Raw genomic sequence first — 13,874 nt, forward strand, 5'->3', positions numbered from 1 at the left:
AACAAACTAAAAAGCTTTCGGGTTGATTGTTTAGTGGCACACATGAAATTATGCAGTAAAATCAGGAGCTATTGTGCGTGATGCAGGTAATGGTTTTACATGGCAAAGTCATTTTTACCACTTCCCATCACAAGGGTGTGGTGTTTTATTTTGAACATTTTGAAAATGATGCAAGGTAAAAACATCTCTTAACATGTGGTGGAAATGCTTTCTTGTGTTTTTTACACAATCAATGTGGTCGGCTGACAGCCCTCAGCCAGGTCAAAGTAAATGTTAATGTTAATGTTTCAATGACACTAGGTATTTTGTTTTCCATAAAAGAGAGGTTAAACAACTTGCTTCAGTCTACCATTCTTCCAAAGGATGACAATAATATATACTCTTGACAAATGCCCCCTTGGAGAAGTAAATATTTTCTGTTTTCAAGCCTCTTGCATCATCGAAGTGTTATCGTGCTTTGTGCTACATTTTTTTAAAAATTGACGCTTCAGGCCTTTTCAATCTTTTAGGTACGCTTAATACCACTTCCAAGCCCCCCTGCAAGTACCGGTGGCCGGTTCAGGAGATGGGGAATGCAATACTTTTGAAATGTTGGAAAGCCTTACATGTTGTTTTTGAGATTTACTGTTTTTCTACTGATGACATCATTACTAATAAAAAGCCGTCCCGTGGGCAAGTGCACTTTAATCATTTAGCTTCATGTAATTTCCCCCTTAGGTTTACAGAAGAGTGGGGGCGAGGAGGAGGGGGGGGGGGGGGGGGGGTTGCAGACGGTGGGAGATGTCAGGAGGGGGGGTTTGTAGACGCACACACACCAACATCTATCCGACTCGTGGGCGTCCGCTCACCTGCATGTGCGTGTACGTATCTGTCGATGTCAACCGTGGCAGAACTCCGCCGTGTGCGGAGAGCAGTGGAGGATTCCGCCCTCCTCTAATGTAACACACTAGTGTGTGTGTGTGTAATTAAACTGCAGGGTATATTACTACCCATGCAAAATATCATCCATACGAGCAGTAGTTCACTTTTAATGTTTAATTCTAAATGTTAAAAGGCTCAAATCAACTCAAACCCTGATTGCGCTCACGAAAACGGGTCCACAAGCACTTCTCTACTGCAGAGGCGGTGTAGGAAGAAACAGCAGCATGACAAAGCAGCATTATTGAGAGTATAACGAAAGTCTATCACAGCTAGATGGGGCAGATTCTTGTGAAGTATTATGTAATATGTTTAATCTAATATCTTATATAATCCAATGATCTTTCTTTTGTTCATACTATTTCTAAAAAAGTTTTTGAGGTCATTATTACCTTTAAACAGATATTGTAATAAATTGGATTGATATTCACAATCAAATACTGAATATAATCCTAATTGGCGTATCAGGGATTACGTAAAGCGTGTATTCTTTGCCCCAGATCGAGAGCACGTCAAAGATTGTTGAGCATGTGTTACTTGTCATGCATGTTTGCTCTTTCTCTCTGGGTGCACACGATGTCCTGTGCTCCGCGACGACTTCCAGGTTTGGTCGTCCCTGATTCAAGCCACTTTCTCCCAATCTCTCTTCATGCTTATTTCATGCCCCCAATTAAAAATGCACTACGTTGACTTGTATAAGGAAGGTGGGAATGGAGGTTAGGGCTTTTCAAAGATCTCCCTCAATTATTCAAGATCAAGTTTGATTCCAAAAATGGAGGAAGATTAATAAATCATGCAGACGTTTTCTACGGTTTGGGTAGCATCTGTAATGCAAACCTGTTTGGGGGAAAATAGCAGAAGTATTGAATAAAATCAAGTCTTTCTTGACAAGTTTTGCCTTCCAGATTCAGCATCCAGTATTTAAACTAACAGAGCTAATGATCAGATGCACCAGGGAAACCTGAAGTTTATTAGGAATTATTTTTAGTTTCGCACAGTTTTGAATGACAAAAACAGCCGTCAAACATTCAAGATGATCTTAGATAATTGTATTTCTATTTTAATTCCCCCCCTTGCTATCAGATATTACCATTCAAACCACATTGAGGGAAAGTACGTCAAGGCTTCCCCCATCCTGCTGGTGGGATAGCAGATAGAGCAAAAAATGTAGCTGCAGAGGGTGATGGTGCAAGAGTGCGTAAAACGACAAGGAGCTCAAGACAGAGAGAGAGCGAAGGAAAGCGAGAGAGGGAAGGAGAATTAGAGAGATGTTGAAATGGGGATGATGTAAGAGAATGCGTGAAAAGAGGCGAGGGAGATCCATGGAAACGAGTTCTTGTGGGGGGTTGCACACAAAGACAGACAAAGAGTATCGAGAGACAGAGCAGTACACAAGAACGAGAGCAGAGATTGTAAAGAGATGTGCGGACTAAAAATGGAGTTACAGGGAGATTGTTAAATGACAGACACAGAGTGAGCACAAGGAATGAAAGCAGGAGGGAGAGGCTGAGAATAAAAGACGGAGAGCGATTCGAAAGATAGCCTCGGCAGATTGATAGCTTCTGGCCCAGTTTCATGCCAGGCTTTGACCCCTCTGTCCTCTGCTGTAATTTATAGGCTGCGTTTTGCCCGATTTAAGCACTACTCTGTGGCCATCATGGCACAAGAAGGGGGAATGACCTTCCTGAGACGGGAGCAGAATTAGACTCCTGCAGCTCCTGCCACCTCGGGGCTAAATAAGCAAGTCCCCTCTGTATTAAATGGATCTCTGACAACATGTTAATTGGACACGTCTTACTGTAAATCTTTGCGTCTATCTTTGTCAGCTCGAGCACTTTCTTCATGTACTTCATACATAACATATTAATGTTGCTCGGCACTATAATATAGTATTAAAGTTTTAGAGTGTTTGGGATCTGCAAAAATAGATGAGTGTGCAAATGCTGACCTCAACAAACATCAGCCAAAAGGTTCTTTGCATTTAGGGTGATACAAACCATTGCTGTTCTCCAGTCATTTCCAAAATGAAATAAAAATCCCTTTTTATACAGCTGTTTTACTTAAAATATTGAAGACGCAAATTGGTTATAAAAAGGACGTGAATGCACATAAATTGGAGGACCCATCAAATACAAACTTACTGTCTTAACTTTGGCAGAGAAGTGAGCCGTATTGAACCCGACCCCATCTGTAATTAAAAAAAAGATGCTTGAGTAAATATATTCTCCCCCTAAAGACCTATGTTATGTCTTTAAGGGAGGCTCTTGCCAATAAGTGAGGAAACATGACCTGGATTTAAGTAGGTTCAGATCGCTATGACTTGGTCGATTGAAAAAGTGTTGCCCCCCTGGCCCTAAACATTCCCTATGTAACGATGTACCTATCATTTATTCATATTGCGGCTCATTTTATTTTCATGCCTAATCTTTCCTTTCATGTATTCAATTGCTATGAATTGTTGTTAAAATATTAACTTTGAGAAAACACTTAGATAGTAATAGAACTTACTGTTGTTAACATGCCAAATTAAATTGGTGTAGAATCTTTTTTTATTAAATAGCAAGTAAGGGTTTTTATTTACACTATTTCTATTCATTTTTTTTATCTGCCAATCAGACCACTGCACCTTATTATGTTTTAAGTTATTCTGGGCCGATTCCTTGAATGATTAGCTGCTGCCTTCCTATGAAATAGAAATGTAATGAAAAATCACGTTTGCACTGTGGTTTCGTGTAATAAGTAAAGTAAATATAGCCCTGTGTGTATCTGGTGTGCCTTCGAGCAAACCAGCTTGGCTGGCTGGCCGGTGGGCTCAGCTGGGTTTGTGCTTGGCCATTCAGAGCGTTACTGCAAAGCACAAATCAGCCCAGGGAATGATCTGGACAGAAAGCCTTCAGCAAATTATTACAGATTTGCAATTTAATGGCTTCTGAGGTCTCTACCAGCCCCACACAGGTTCCCAACGAGACAGAGCCCATTAGTTTGGTCCTTTAATCACAGAACAGGAGATGGGAATCCTGGCCAAACCTATACATACCCCGCCTCACTTGGTGTGGAATGATTTCATGGGTTTATAGATAGAGACAGAGAAGACTGTGTGTGTGTGTGTGTGTGTGTGTGTGTGTGTGTGTGTGTGTGTGTGTGTGTGTGTGTGTGTGTGTGTGTGTGTGTGTGTGTGCGCGCGCGCATTTGCGTGTGAGTGGAGAGAAAGTCAGAGAGGGAAAACAATGAGTTCCTCTACGGATCGTTTTTCAATACCATGAAGACACACTGGGCAGTAGCAATTAATTTGGCGAAAGCTGTACCCAAAGCTAACAAAAGCCGACTTCATAAATAAAAATAGAGAATTAGTTTCCAATGTCATGTTCCAAAATTGTTTTCATCAAAAGTGGTTTCAATTTAAGTAAAACATGAAAACGTTTTACGCTGCAACATTAAAGTTATCATTTTTTATCAAACTAATTCAATTCAATCATGACAAAGTAAATTATTAACCAATAATTTCCTGTCCAGCGTAGTGAAGCAAAGTAGACGACGCGCCGTAAAACAGTGCCTCACCTAAGCCTGTAAATAAAAAACATTTAAAAACTATTTGCCAGGGATATATTTCTTATTTGCAGGCAGATGAATGCATTTTAGATAATGACATAACTTTTGTGACACTATTTGTAACGGACAATTAACAAAGGGTGTTTAAGCAAGTCTTCTCCCATCGCTATAGTTGTCCTGATTAATGTGCCATCGATGCAAAATGTAAAAACTATCACTGAATCTGCCTTTCAATGTCCCAATTTGTCAAAGAGGAAGCCAAGCTTTCTAAATAAGCTGGATAAAAGTTGCTGCCAAAGGGGATGAATATATATAATTATCTGTGTCTGGAGCGCCAACAAAGGGACTTTGAAAATCAACGCTGTGCGCCAAAGGCTTCATTAGCCCGACGACAACAAAATGTCTCCTCAACTCGGAGGCTTAAAGATGCAGGTAGCTGCAAAGCCATTAAAAGCATGCAGTCACGCAGACTCCTTTAGCACAACGCTAACTGTTTGGGATTAGCAGCTACTTAATGCGCTAAAGTTGATATGCTAATGCCTTAATGTTCTGTTTGAATTATTAGGCGATTTAAGAAATGGCTGACTGCCGTTTTGTTGGTCTTACGCGTTGACACGTTAGAAAGGACGGATAACTGTGTTTACTTAGCATATGAAAATCCCTGGATGTCTTTCATGTGTCCTTTCTATAGCGACCAGTGGCCCATGTTAGCTTTGCAAACATCTTAATTGTGTTAAATGGACGAAAAAAGCGGGGAAGATTAAAAGCCATTAATGCGTGTTGCGGGAGAGTGTGCTATTCCCGGGACGATGCTTTTGTTCACTTTGCAGGCGAGGGAGTTTCACCTTGAAACTAAATGCGGACCAGAATCATCGTCATTGTGTGTTCCTAAAACAATGCCGTCTCTCGCTCTAACTGTTCCATACAGTGTTTCCCTCCCTTTGTCGTTTCTTTGAATTTCTCTTTGTGATCGCCTCTCTCCATCCTCCTCCCTCTCTTTGTACATGCCTCCCATTTTCTCTCATTCTTTCTCTCTCGCTTTTCCCTTTGTAGCACTGTGTCCTCATCACTCTCCCTCTCTCTCTCTCTCTCTCTCTCTCTCTCTCTCTCTCTCTCTCCCTCTGTCTGTCTGTCTGTCTACGCGTCAGATAAGCTCACTGGGGGAGACTTTAGAGGACTCTCCATCTGTGTATAAATAGCTCTGGATGAATTATTGAGGGACCTGGGGTTGCTAATAATCCCCCAGGACCCATCTGACAATGACACAGAAGATGGAGGGAAAACAATTACGCAGGCTTTCTCCTTCAGAAGAGTGGGAATGGGAGTGTGTGGGGGGGGGGGGAGGGATTCGATGGCCTGTGGGAGCCTCCTTGCGGGGCCCAACATCTTGGCTAATAAACCCAATTAAGTCTCCGGAATCAATCGGAGCCCCAGGGGCGTCTTCTCTCTTCCTTCCCCGGACGGCGTGCAACAACAGGAAGTGTAATGATTCATGTTCCCCCTTCTGCGTTGGATCGTCCTCTCGTCTCCGTCTTGCAGGTTGGCGAGGCGGACGGGACAGGACAGGATGTCCGCCGAGGCAGGATAATGGGACGGGGAGTGGAAAGGAGAGGAGAGGGGAGTCGAAAGGAGAGGATAGGTGCACAGAGGAATATTAAGGGGAGTATTTATCCTCTAAGTGTTTCACCAGGGGGACAAGACATGGGACTGCTCCCATGACAGGGTTAAAGAACTTTGTCTTCTCTGTGATTTATGATTCATCCGTAGGCAGATTTGTTATTAATTGGCTTTGCCACGTCGAGGCTGAACGTTAAGATGTTCAGCCTCGTCGTGTCTGGTTTTCAGACAGTTTTAGTGTCCCATGTTGATTTAACCTTTGTGTTTTTTCACTCGGCCAAGTCATTCCACTTTTATTTATTTACATTTGAAGTTAGTGAGTCTTCAAATCTTTTCCAGACAAAATGGCAGGATGAGAGTCATATGATTGGTCTGCCTGGGCAGTGGGGACAGCTCGAGACATTCGGTGTGTGTCCTCTGCCAAGGATGGAGCTTTTACCAAGTGTGTGTTCAAGTATCGTGTTACAATTGTGTCTCCGTGGTGCGCATGTTGTTGAAGAAGGTTTTATACTTTGTGGTTTGAGTGTGGATATAAATGTTTGTGTGTTTTCTGTCCCGGCTTTAGTGGCGTGGAGGTGAGGGAACGGTGGTGTGGGTGGTGTGGGGGGACGGCGCTGTCCTAATGATGCATTTTCTACGCCATTGATTCAGTGGCTGTGCTCCCCAGTAAATCCTTCACATGCAACACATTAAACGCCGGCCCTTTTTCCTTGTTCGACAATCGATTAGCACAGCTTAGAGACGGACACTCTGGAAGCAAGGCAAGAGATGGGACTTGTTATCTTCGGGGACTCACAAACAAACACACGCACACACACATGGATAACAAGTGACGGTTATCGTTCTTTTTCTTTTTTTTGTCATTAAAATGTAAATCCATCTATGCTTGCGTCAAAGTGTGGGACAACATTTTTAATTTGCTATTTAAACCTTTTAATCTTTGGGTCACTGCTTGCATTTTAATATGGAGGTTGCCCGCATCTGACTCTCTAGGGCTTTTTTCTGTTTTTCTTTTAATACTTTACTGCCTCCTAAATGTACCACTGTGTGCAGATACGGGAGTGTGGCATTTAATTATTGAGGTTTTCTTTTATTTTAAGTTCTACCATTTTTTTTCTACACTAGTTGCTCGCACATTTTTCTTATTTCTGCAAAGTAGCATATTCATTTGGTATGATGATATAACTGTTTGCAGGAAATAGATAATTAGGAACATGTATTTGCTCTCACCAACAGTTAATCAGAGCCCAGTATCTGCCAAGGATGCAGTATAACTTATATTTGAAGATCTTCATAAGCTTAACCCGGAGAGCAATTCAGAAACACCTAGAGCCGATATTGTTCTGAATGACTATGTCCTGGACTTTTAGGAATGGGGGTAAAAAGGTGCAGATGTACAGTAGTTTGAGTTCCATGCTTCATAATAGTTATTGGCTTTTTTCAGTGGCATGCTCGGTTTCCATGTTACGGATTCTTAGGGATCTGCATCAAGTCGCCTATAGGAGAGTTGGGACTGTTGTTACATTATAAACTGCATAATAGTGCCCCTTAGTTCGGCTTCACTCTGCTGAAATCATATCTTACTCCAAACCAGCATTCATTAGTCCATGAAACAGCTCCTTCATTTTTAGGACCTTTTTTAAAGAATGAAAAAAAAAGTGGTCTTTACAGCTTTTTCTGTTTCCTCCGATCACAAAGAGTACAGTAGTGTTCAGTGAGCTTGTATTGTGGACTTCAAAGGACTTTTCTATTTATTCAGAGTTTACAGTTGCCAATTACTGATTCTCAGACTATGCAGGGAGACAGTTGTGTGCCTGCATGGATGATTGTCCCCTAAAATAGCCTCCATCCTCTTTTCTAATAATCTGAAAAGTCAACAAAAGGTGAAGGGGACATGAGCTACTGCTGCTCCATTTATTGAACTTCTACTATGATTTTCATTTTGATGGGTGAATTGAAATCTAAAAGTTGAAGTTATTTAAGATAGACTAGTCTACAGTTTTAATTAATCCAAAACATTTGAACATATAGGAGTATCGCAAAGGAACTGTTCCACAGAGACATTGGAATGGTAAGACGCGTTTGACATTTAGAAAAATAATAGTTATTTGTAATTGCTCTATACATTGTATTTTTGTGAATGGAACTTTTATCATTTAATTTGAAGTTGATAAGCTTTACATCAGCGATCGCATGGCAAGTACAATCACAAGTACAAGAGCTACTAAATTGTTTAACACAACACATATTACTGTTCCTTTTTTCACTTAGTTTTCACCATATGACTAAAACACTAAAGCTTTATACGCTATTTCTCTGACCACATGCGTCAAGAACCTCCATCTTCACTCTGACCCATTTCAAGAGTGAGAGCGCTATCTAAGCCTCAGCACTCACAAAAATCCACCCAGAACCTTCTTGTCTGAAGGTTGATCTTTTAAAAAGGAAAAGAAAAACATCCTTCTGTTTATTGAGCAAAGACTGTCCTTGGTCAACCTTTTCAATGGGAGATAAGTGCTAACACAACTGAGGTAAGAGGAGATGTGGAGATTTCTATTGACTGACTGGAATTGGACAGCCTCAAACAAAGTTTTTTCGCGGCAGAGTTTCCGGGCGGTGCAGCGTGGAGTTTCAGCGGTGTCGTGGATAAAGCTTTTTAATGCTATTGACTGTTTTTAGGCTCTCACCAAGATGTTCTGAAATATTTAAATGATCACTGGGAGTTTCTTCCCCGTCCGTGGCCCGGAATAAAAGGATAGAGTGAGAGGAGGGAACTTTTTATGTCAGCCTTTTACAATCCCTGAATTAATAGGCACAAAATAATTAGAGAATTCTGTGCAATAACAGTCCCCGAGCTCTCAAGTCTTGGGTGGCGACAGGCAATGCATGCTGGTGAAAAGTGATTCATGTGTCCAGTAATGCTCAAAAGTGTTAATTCAAGAATTCATTAGTAGTCAGTTTTTTAATACCATCATGATTAGTTTCAAAGGGGAATTTTAAGAGAGTGTTTCCCATGCAGGGCTGTAGCTACCGCTGAGGTCAGAGAGGTCGTAGTCTCTATTGTTTTAGGGAATTTGTTTTTTTTTTATAACCTTAATTCTACATGATAGTAGGACTGAATATTATTATTATATTATTATTATTATTATTATTATTGTGCAAGCAACTTGTGCTTGCACAACAGGTCTCTATCGAGCAGCATTAGGCTGATGAAAAAACATGAAATCACCAAACGGCGAATAGACACAGCAAGCCAGAGTATGTGCTCTATTGGGTAAGACTTTGTGGCATCTGTGGGTGATTGTCGCAAATTACAACCTACTGAAATATATCAAGTGTCCTGAGCATGTAGAGGAACAGTGGTCATCATGACAAATGACTAATGCCCTCTCAGAATTCTTTTTTTATGTCCTTTATGGGCTTCTGTAGAAAGTGCAGAGCGCAAAACAAGAGTAAGTAAAATAACAACAACAAGTAGAATTATTATTTTATTAGTTGTAAATGATGGATTAAAATATGATCTTGAGAATATTAATATTATTAATTGATAAATAAGATATATGTGGTTTCCTAACGGTAAACTTGTTTGGAAACAACAGCAAATGCAAATTTGCAAATCAAATGCAGCCAACGTGGCCAAGGCTAACCTACGCGGTCCAACGTTAAAACAGCTGGTTTCTTCTTTCCCCACCAGTCAGTCTCCAACATTCCCTTGCTGCTTTCTTTCATCTTCTCCACATTCCTCTCTCTCTCTCTCTCTCTTTCTCTTTTCCTGTCTCTCTAGCTCTCGGTGGGTGTGTGTCCCTTTAGGGTGTCTGCAGCGGTGGAGATAAGAAGCGAGTGTAGGACACAGGGGGATGGTGTTCACAGACGCTAGGTGATCTTATCTACTCTCTCTCCCTCTCTCCCTCCCTCACCGACCGACCCTCGCTGTTCCGCTCTTCCTCTCTGCTCTTCACCTCCCCCTCTTTCTCTCTGCTCCCTCGCCCTTCTCCCCCCCATCTCTCGCCTCTCCACTCCCCTCCTCTTGTCTCACACACGCACACATTCTCTCAGATCCCCTCTGCGCTGCTGTTGATTTGAATTTGAAGTGATGGGAAACCAAATTGGCAGCATTGACAGCAGAAACAAACAGCTTATCTCTCTCTCCAGGGCCAATATGGGTCTTAGTCAGATACTATAGCCGCTGCCAGCAGCTGACTTGTGACAATGATGATAAATTGAACTTTTGTTGACTGTCACTTTTCATGTGTGTGTGTGTGTGTGTGTGTGTGTGTGAGAGAGAGAGAGTTTGTGACTGTATTCGTATTCATGTGTACGTGCAAGCTTCCCCTCTTCATACGTGTGTGTGTGTGTGTGTGTGTGTGTGTGTGTGTGTGTGTGTGTGTGTGTGTGTGTGTGCGTGTGCACTTGGTGGTGGATAAGTAAATAGACGTACAACACTAAAGCACAATGTTGAGGTAGTTGTACTCTACTTTGTTCTTTTGGTTTCAGTTGTACTCTATAATTCTACATTCCCACATGAGAGAGGAACATATTTGGGTCTTAGTCCACAATATATTTTCTAATTTAGAGATTACACTTTTTTATACATCATATTGAGCATGACAGTTTCTATGGATGAATACAGTGGTTCCAAACCAGGCGGTGTACTTCCCCTCTGGACATTTTTCTTTAAAATAAGTAGAATAATTGATAAGAGGCACAGGAGTGCACAGGACTCGACTTTCAACAATGTTATCAACAGGTACATTTAGTCAATCATTTTCCAACTTTGAAAATATGTCATTAGCAAATTGTAAAAAAAAAATATTTAATTCCCTAGCTGAGGTCAAGGGACGCCTTCTGACGAGGAGCAGATTTACGTTGTGGTATTGCTGAGTCAGAATACTTGTTTTGCTGCTGGATATACTGGATGCTGGGGGGGGGGGGGGGGGGGGGGGCGTTCTACAAACATGCAAATGAGTGTCAGGCATGTGAATCATGGGCTCGCTCGCGCTTCCTTCGGGACAGTGCAGGCATGTAGCTTTAACACGAGGATGAGGAGGTAGCGCAGCTGTCAGTGGCCAGCTCCCACTCCGACTAATGAGAGAAAGGCCCGTTAATTAAAAACACAAACAGGCGGAGCTCCCCGGTGTCCCGCCATCAGGACGCCCCGGGGTTAAAGACACGGAGCCAAGGGGATCGAAGGCATGCTGCTTCTACATACAACAGTAAATGGGGCTGCCCTTAACAATAAATAGCCTCCAGTATGCAAGAAGAACAAAGTGAACAGGGAAGAGATATTGGCATTAAACTGCATTAAGGCTGTGTTTTATGAGGGAAGGGCTCTGTGATATATAATAGTGAGACCTTGATGTTCCCAGAACAAACTCTGCTTCATTGTCTCTTTGTACTTGCATGAGATGCTTGGAGCAGTTTGTTAATCTCTGCGAGGCGACTTCTGTGATCCAAAAATAAAAAAATTCTAGCTCATTGTTCACTGGCACCTCCAAATGCTCCAAATGTCTGTTAATATAATCTGCCCAACCCCTTGTGTATCATTTTTTTTTCTTTCCCTGAATTGTATTGAATTCAGTTTAAATATTTAATAATAGTTTAAGAAATATTTTCTTCAGAGCCAGAGAAAAATCCAGAGCACCTGCAAAAATGCATAAAATAATTGAATCTGCAGTGACACAATTAAAAAATGTAATTGTGTACTATTTTTTACTATTTACTATTTTTTTACTATTGTAAAATTATCCATGTGTTTTATTGAACTGTCAAACACATGAATCATTAAGCCTGATCTGCAGATTGACACGTTGTCAGCCCTGTGACAGTGGCGTGCGCCTTGCTGTCAACAGGAGGTGGCGAGGGACGGCTTACAAGTTCCCCACGGCTCCCTCTTCTTCCTCTTCCTTCTTGCCTCCTGCTTCTCCATCTTCCTTCCACCCCCACATGTCAGCCCAGGTGCTAACAAAACATGGGGATTGTGGGTAGTCTCGGAACATATGGAGCAGATAGACGGAGGAATGAAGGGTGGAGGGAGGAGAGGGGAAGGAGGAGGGGGGTGGGGGGGGGGCTGTCATGGAAATGTCTATCCCTGTCACAGCAGCTCGAAGAGTGCGATGGACGAATGGATAACCGCTATGTCAGACTGCCAGCGAGGAAGCTCAATCTGATTTGATATGTTTTGCTGAATGACTCTCACGCAATTTTCGGTCTCACTCTTACTGTTTTTTTTTTTTTTTATGGATTGCGTTTGTGTACATAGGAATGTTCCAATTGTTCTGTCGCCGAAATGCTGCTCACTTTGCACAGACGCGCAGGCGCGCACACAAACACAAGCGAATTCCCAGAGCGGCAATGTAGACAGAGTTTCAGAGCTATGGCTGCAGGCACACTGCATGTGTGTGTGTGTGTGTGTGTGTGGTTGTTTTTGGCTATTCGCTAGTGATTGCTGCAGCCCCCCTCTCCCTCTCTCCCCCCCCCCCCCCCCCCCCCCACACACTCTCTCTCTCTCTTCTTCTCTTCTTCCTTTTTCAATACACATAACATAATAATCTCTCTTTTCTTCTCTCAGGCTGTGCCTTCCTCACCTACTGTGCCAGAGAGTCAGCCTGAAAGCCCAGAATGCATTGCACGAGCAGAAGACCCTGCCAGGGGTAAGTCGTACACAAGGAACCCCATGTTGGACCCATAAGCAGAATCTTTCACAATCATCTCTTGGCTTCACTCCGGTGAACACGTACGAACACAGATGCTTGTCTCTCACATAAAATGCTTCATATTTATTTCAAATCAAAGGGGGTCTGACTGTCTTTGGCATGCTTGTCATATCTTGTTCATCACTGGCTGTACACCAGACATGAGCACAGCCTCCCTTTCTCTTAAATATCCATCCTGTTCCTGCCACACAACCCCCCCCGCCCCCCCCTTCACTGCCTCGCTCTCTTTTCACTTTGACAGTCACACACACGCACAAACCCATAGGGAGGAACCACACACAGCATCGCATTGTAGGCATCCTATTTATAGTCCATCCTCCTGTTTGTGTAAACTAGTGTGCGTGTGTGTCTGTGTGCATGTGCGTGAAATCTGGTGGATTTAGGCTATCTTGTACATTCATGCGGACGCTCTGCAACACGACTGTGCATCATGAATGTACATCACAGCATCAGATGCACGCATGAGACGCATGACGCCACTCAAAGCGGCAGCAACTCGTGTCTCATTTAAGTCCTTGGCACACATGCTAGGATTGGGGACTTTTGACATTGTCGTAAAGAAAAGGTAGATATTCAATTGTTACCATGTGTGTGTTTCTGTGACTGGTTGTCTGTGTGTTGTGAGTGTGTGTGTGTATGTGTGTGTATGAAGACTTATGTGCATTGTGAGCATTTTCATTTGTGGAAACAATTCAATATTTGAGCGGGAACGTGCACATCTGAATGCGCACACATCTGCGCCTACGTGTGCGCCCGTCTGCGCCTGTCTGCGTATGTGCGCGTGAGGAAGTTTTGATGCGTCTCTGTCAGGCCTGGCTCGGTTTGCTCTGTTCGTTTTTAATGACGCCTCCAGGGAAGCTGACAGTCGCCGTGTTGAGCGCGCAGCCTTTGATGTGAGTGATTATGACATCACAGACGTGCAGCCTAGAAGAGCGGAGGAGTGGGGATCGGTGCTCCCGTTTCTTTCTTTTTTTTACACTTCCCAGTGGCATATTATTCAGAAAGAAAAAGAAGAGAAAAGAAGGAAGGGAGAAACAGAAAGAGAGAGAGAGAGATTAAATATTTGGCCAAAACCAG

At 42.6% G+C, this 13,874-nt stretch overlaps 1 protein-coding gene across 1 annotated transcript in view; it reads left to right on the forward strand.

The window, feature by feature from the left end:
- The window catches only part of celf4 (CUGBP, Elav-like family member 4), a 69,916-nt gene that overhangs the window by 5,407 nt on the left and 50,635 nt on the right, over nt 1-13,874 (forward strand). The window contains 2 exon segments of the mRNA XM_040203568.2: nt 12,653-12,685; nt 12,688-12,734. Coding sequence (XP_040059502.2) covers nt 12,653-12,685; nt 12,688-12,734 — 80 coding nt within the window.

The sequence above is a fragment of the Gasterosteus aculeatus genome, chromosome 17 (assembly GCF_964276395.1).
Source record: "Gasterosteus aculeatus chromosome 17, fGasAcu3.hap1.1, whole genome shotgun sequence".
Classification (NCBI taxonomy): Eukaryota; Metazoa; Chordata; class Actinopteri; order Perciformes; family Gasterosteidae; genus Gasterosteus; species Gasterosteus aculeatus.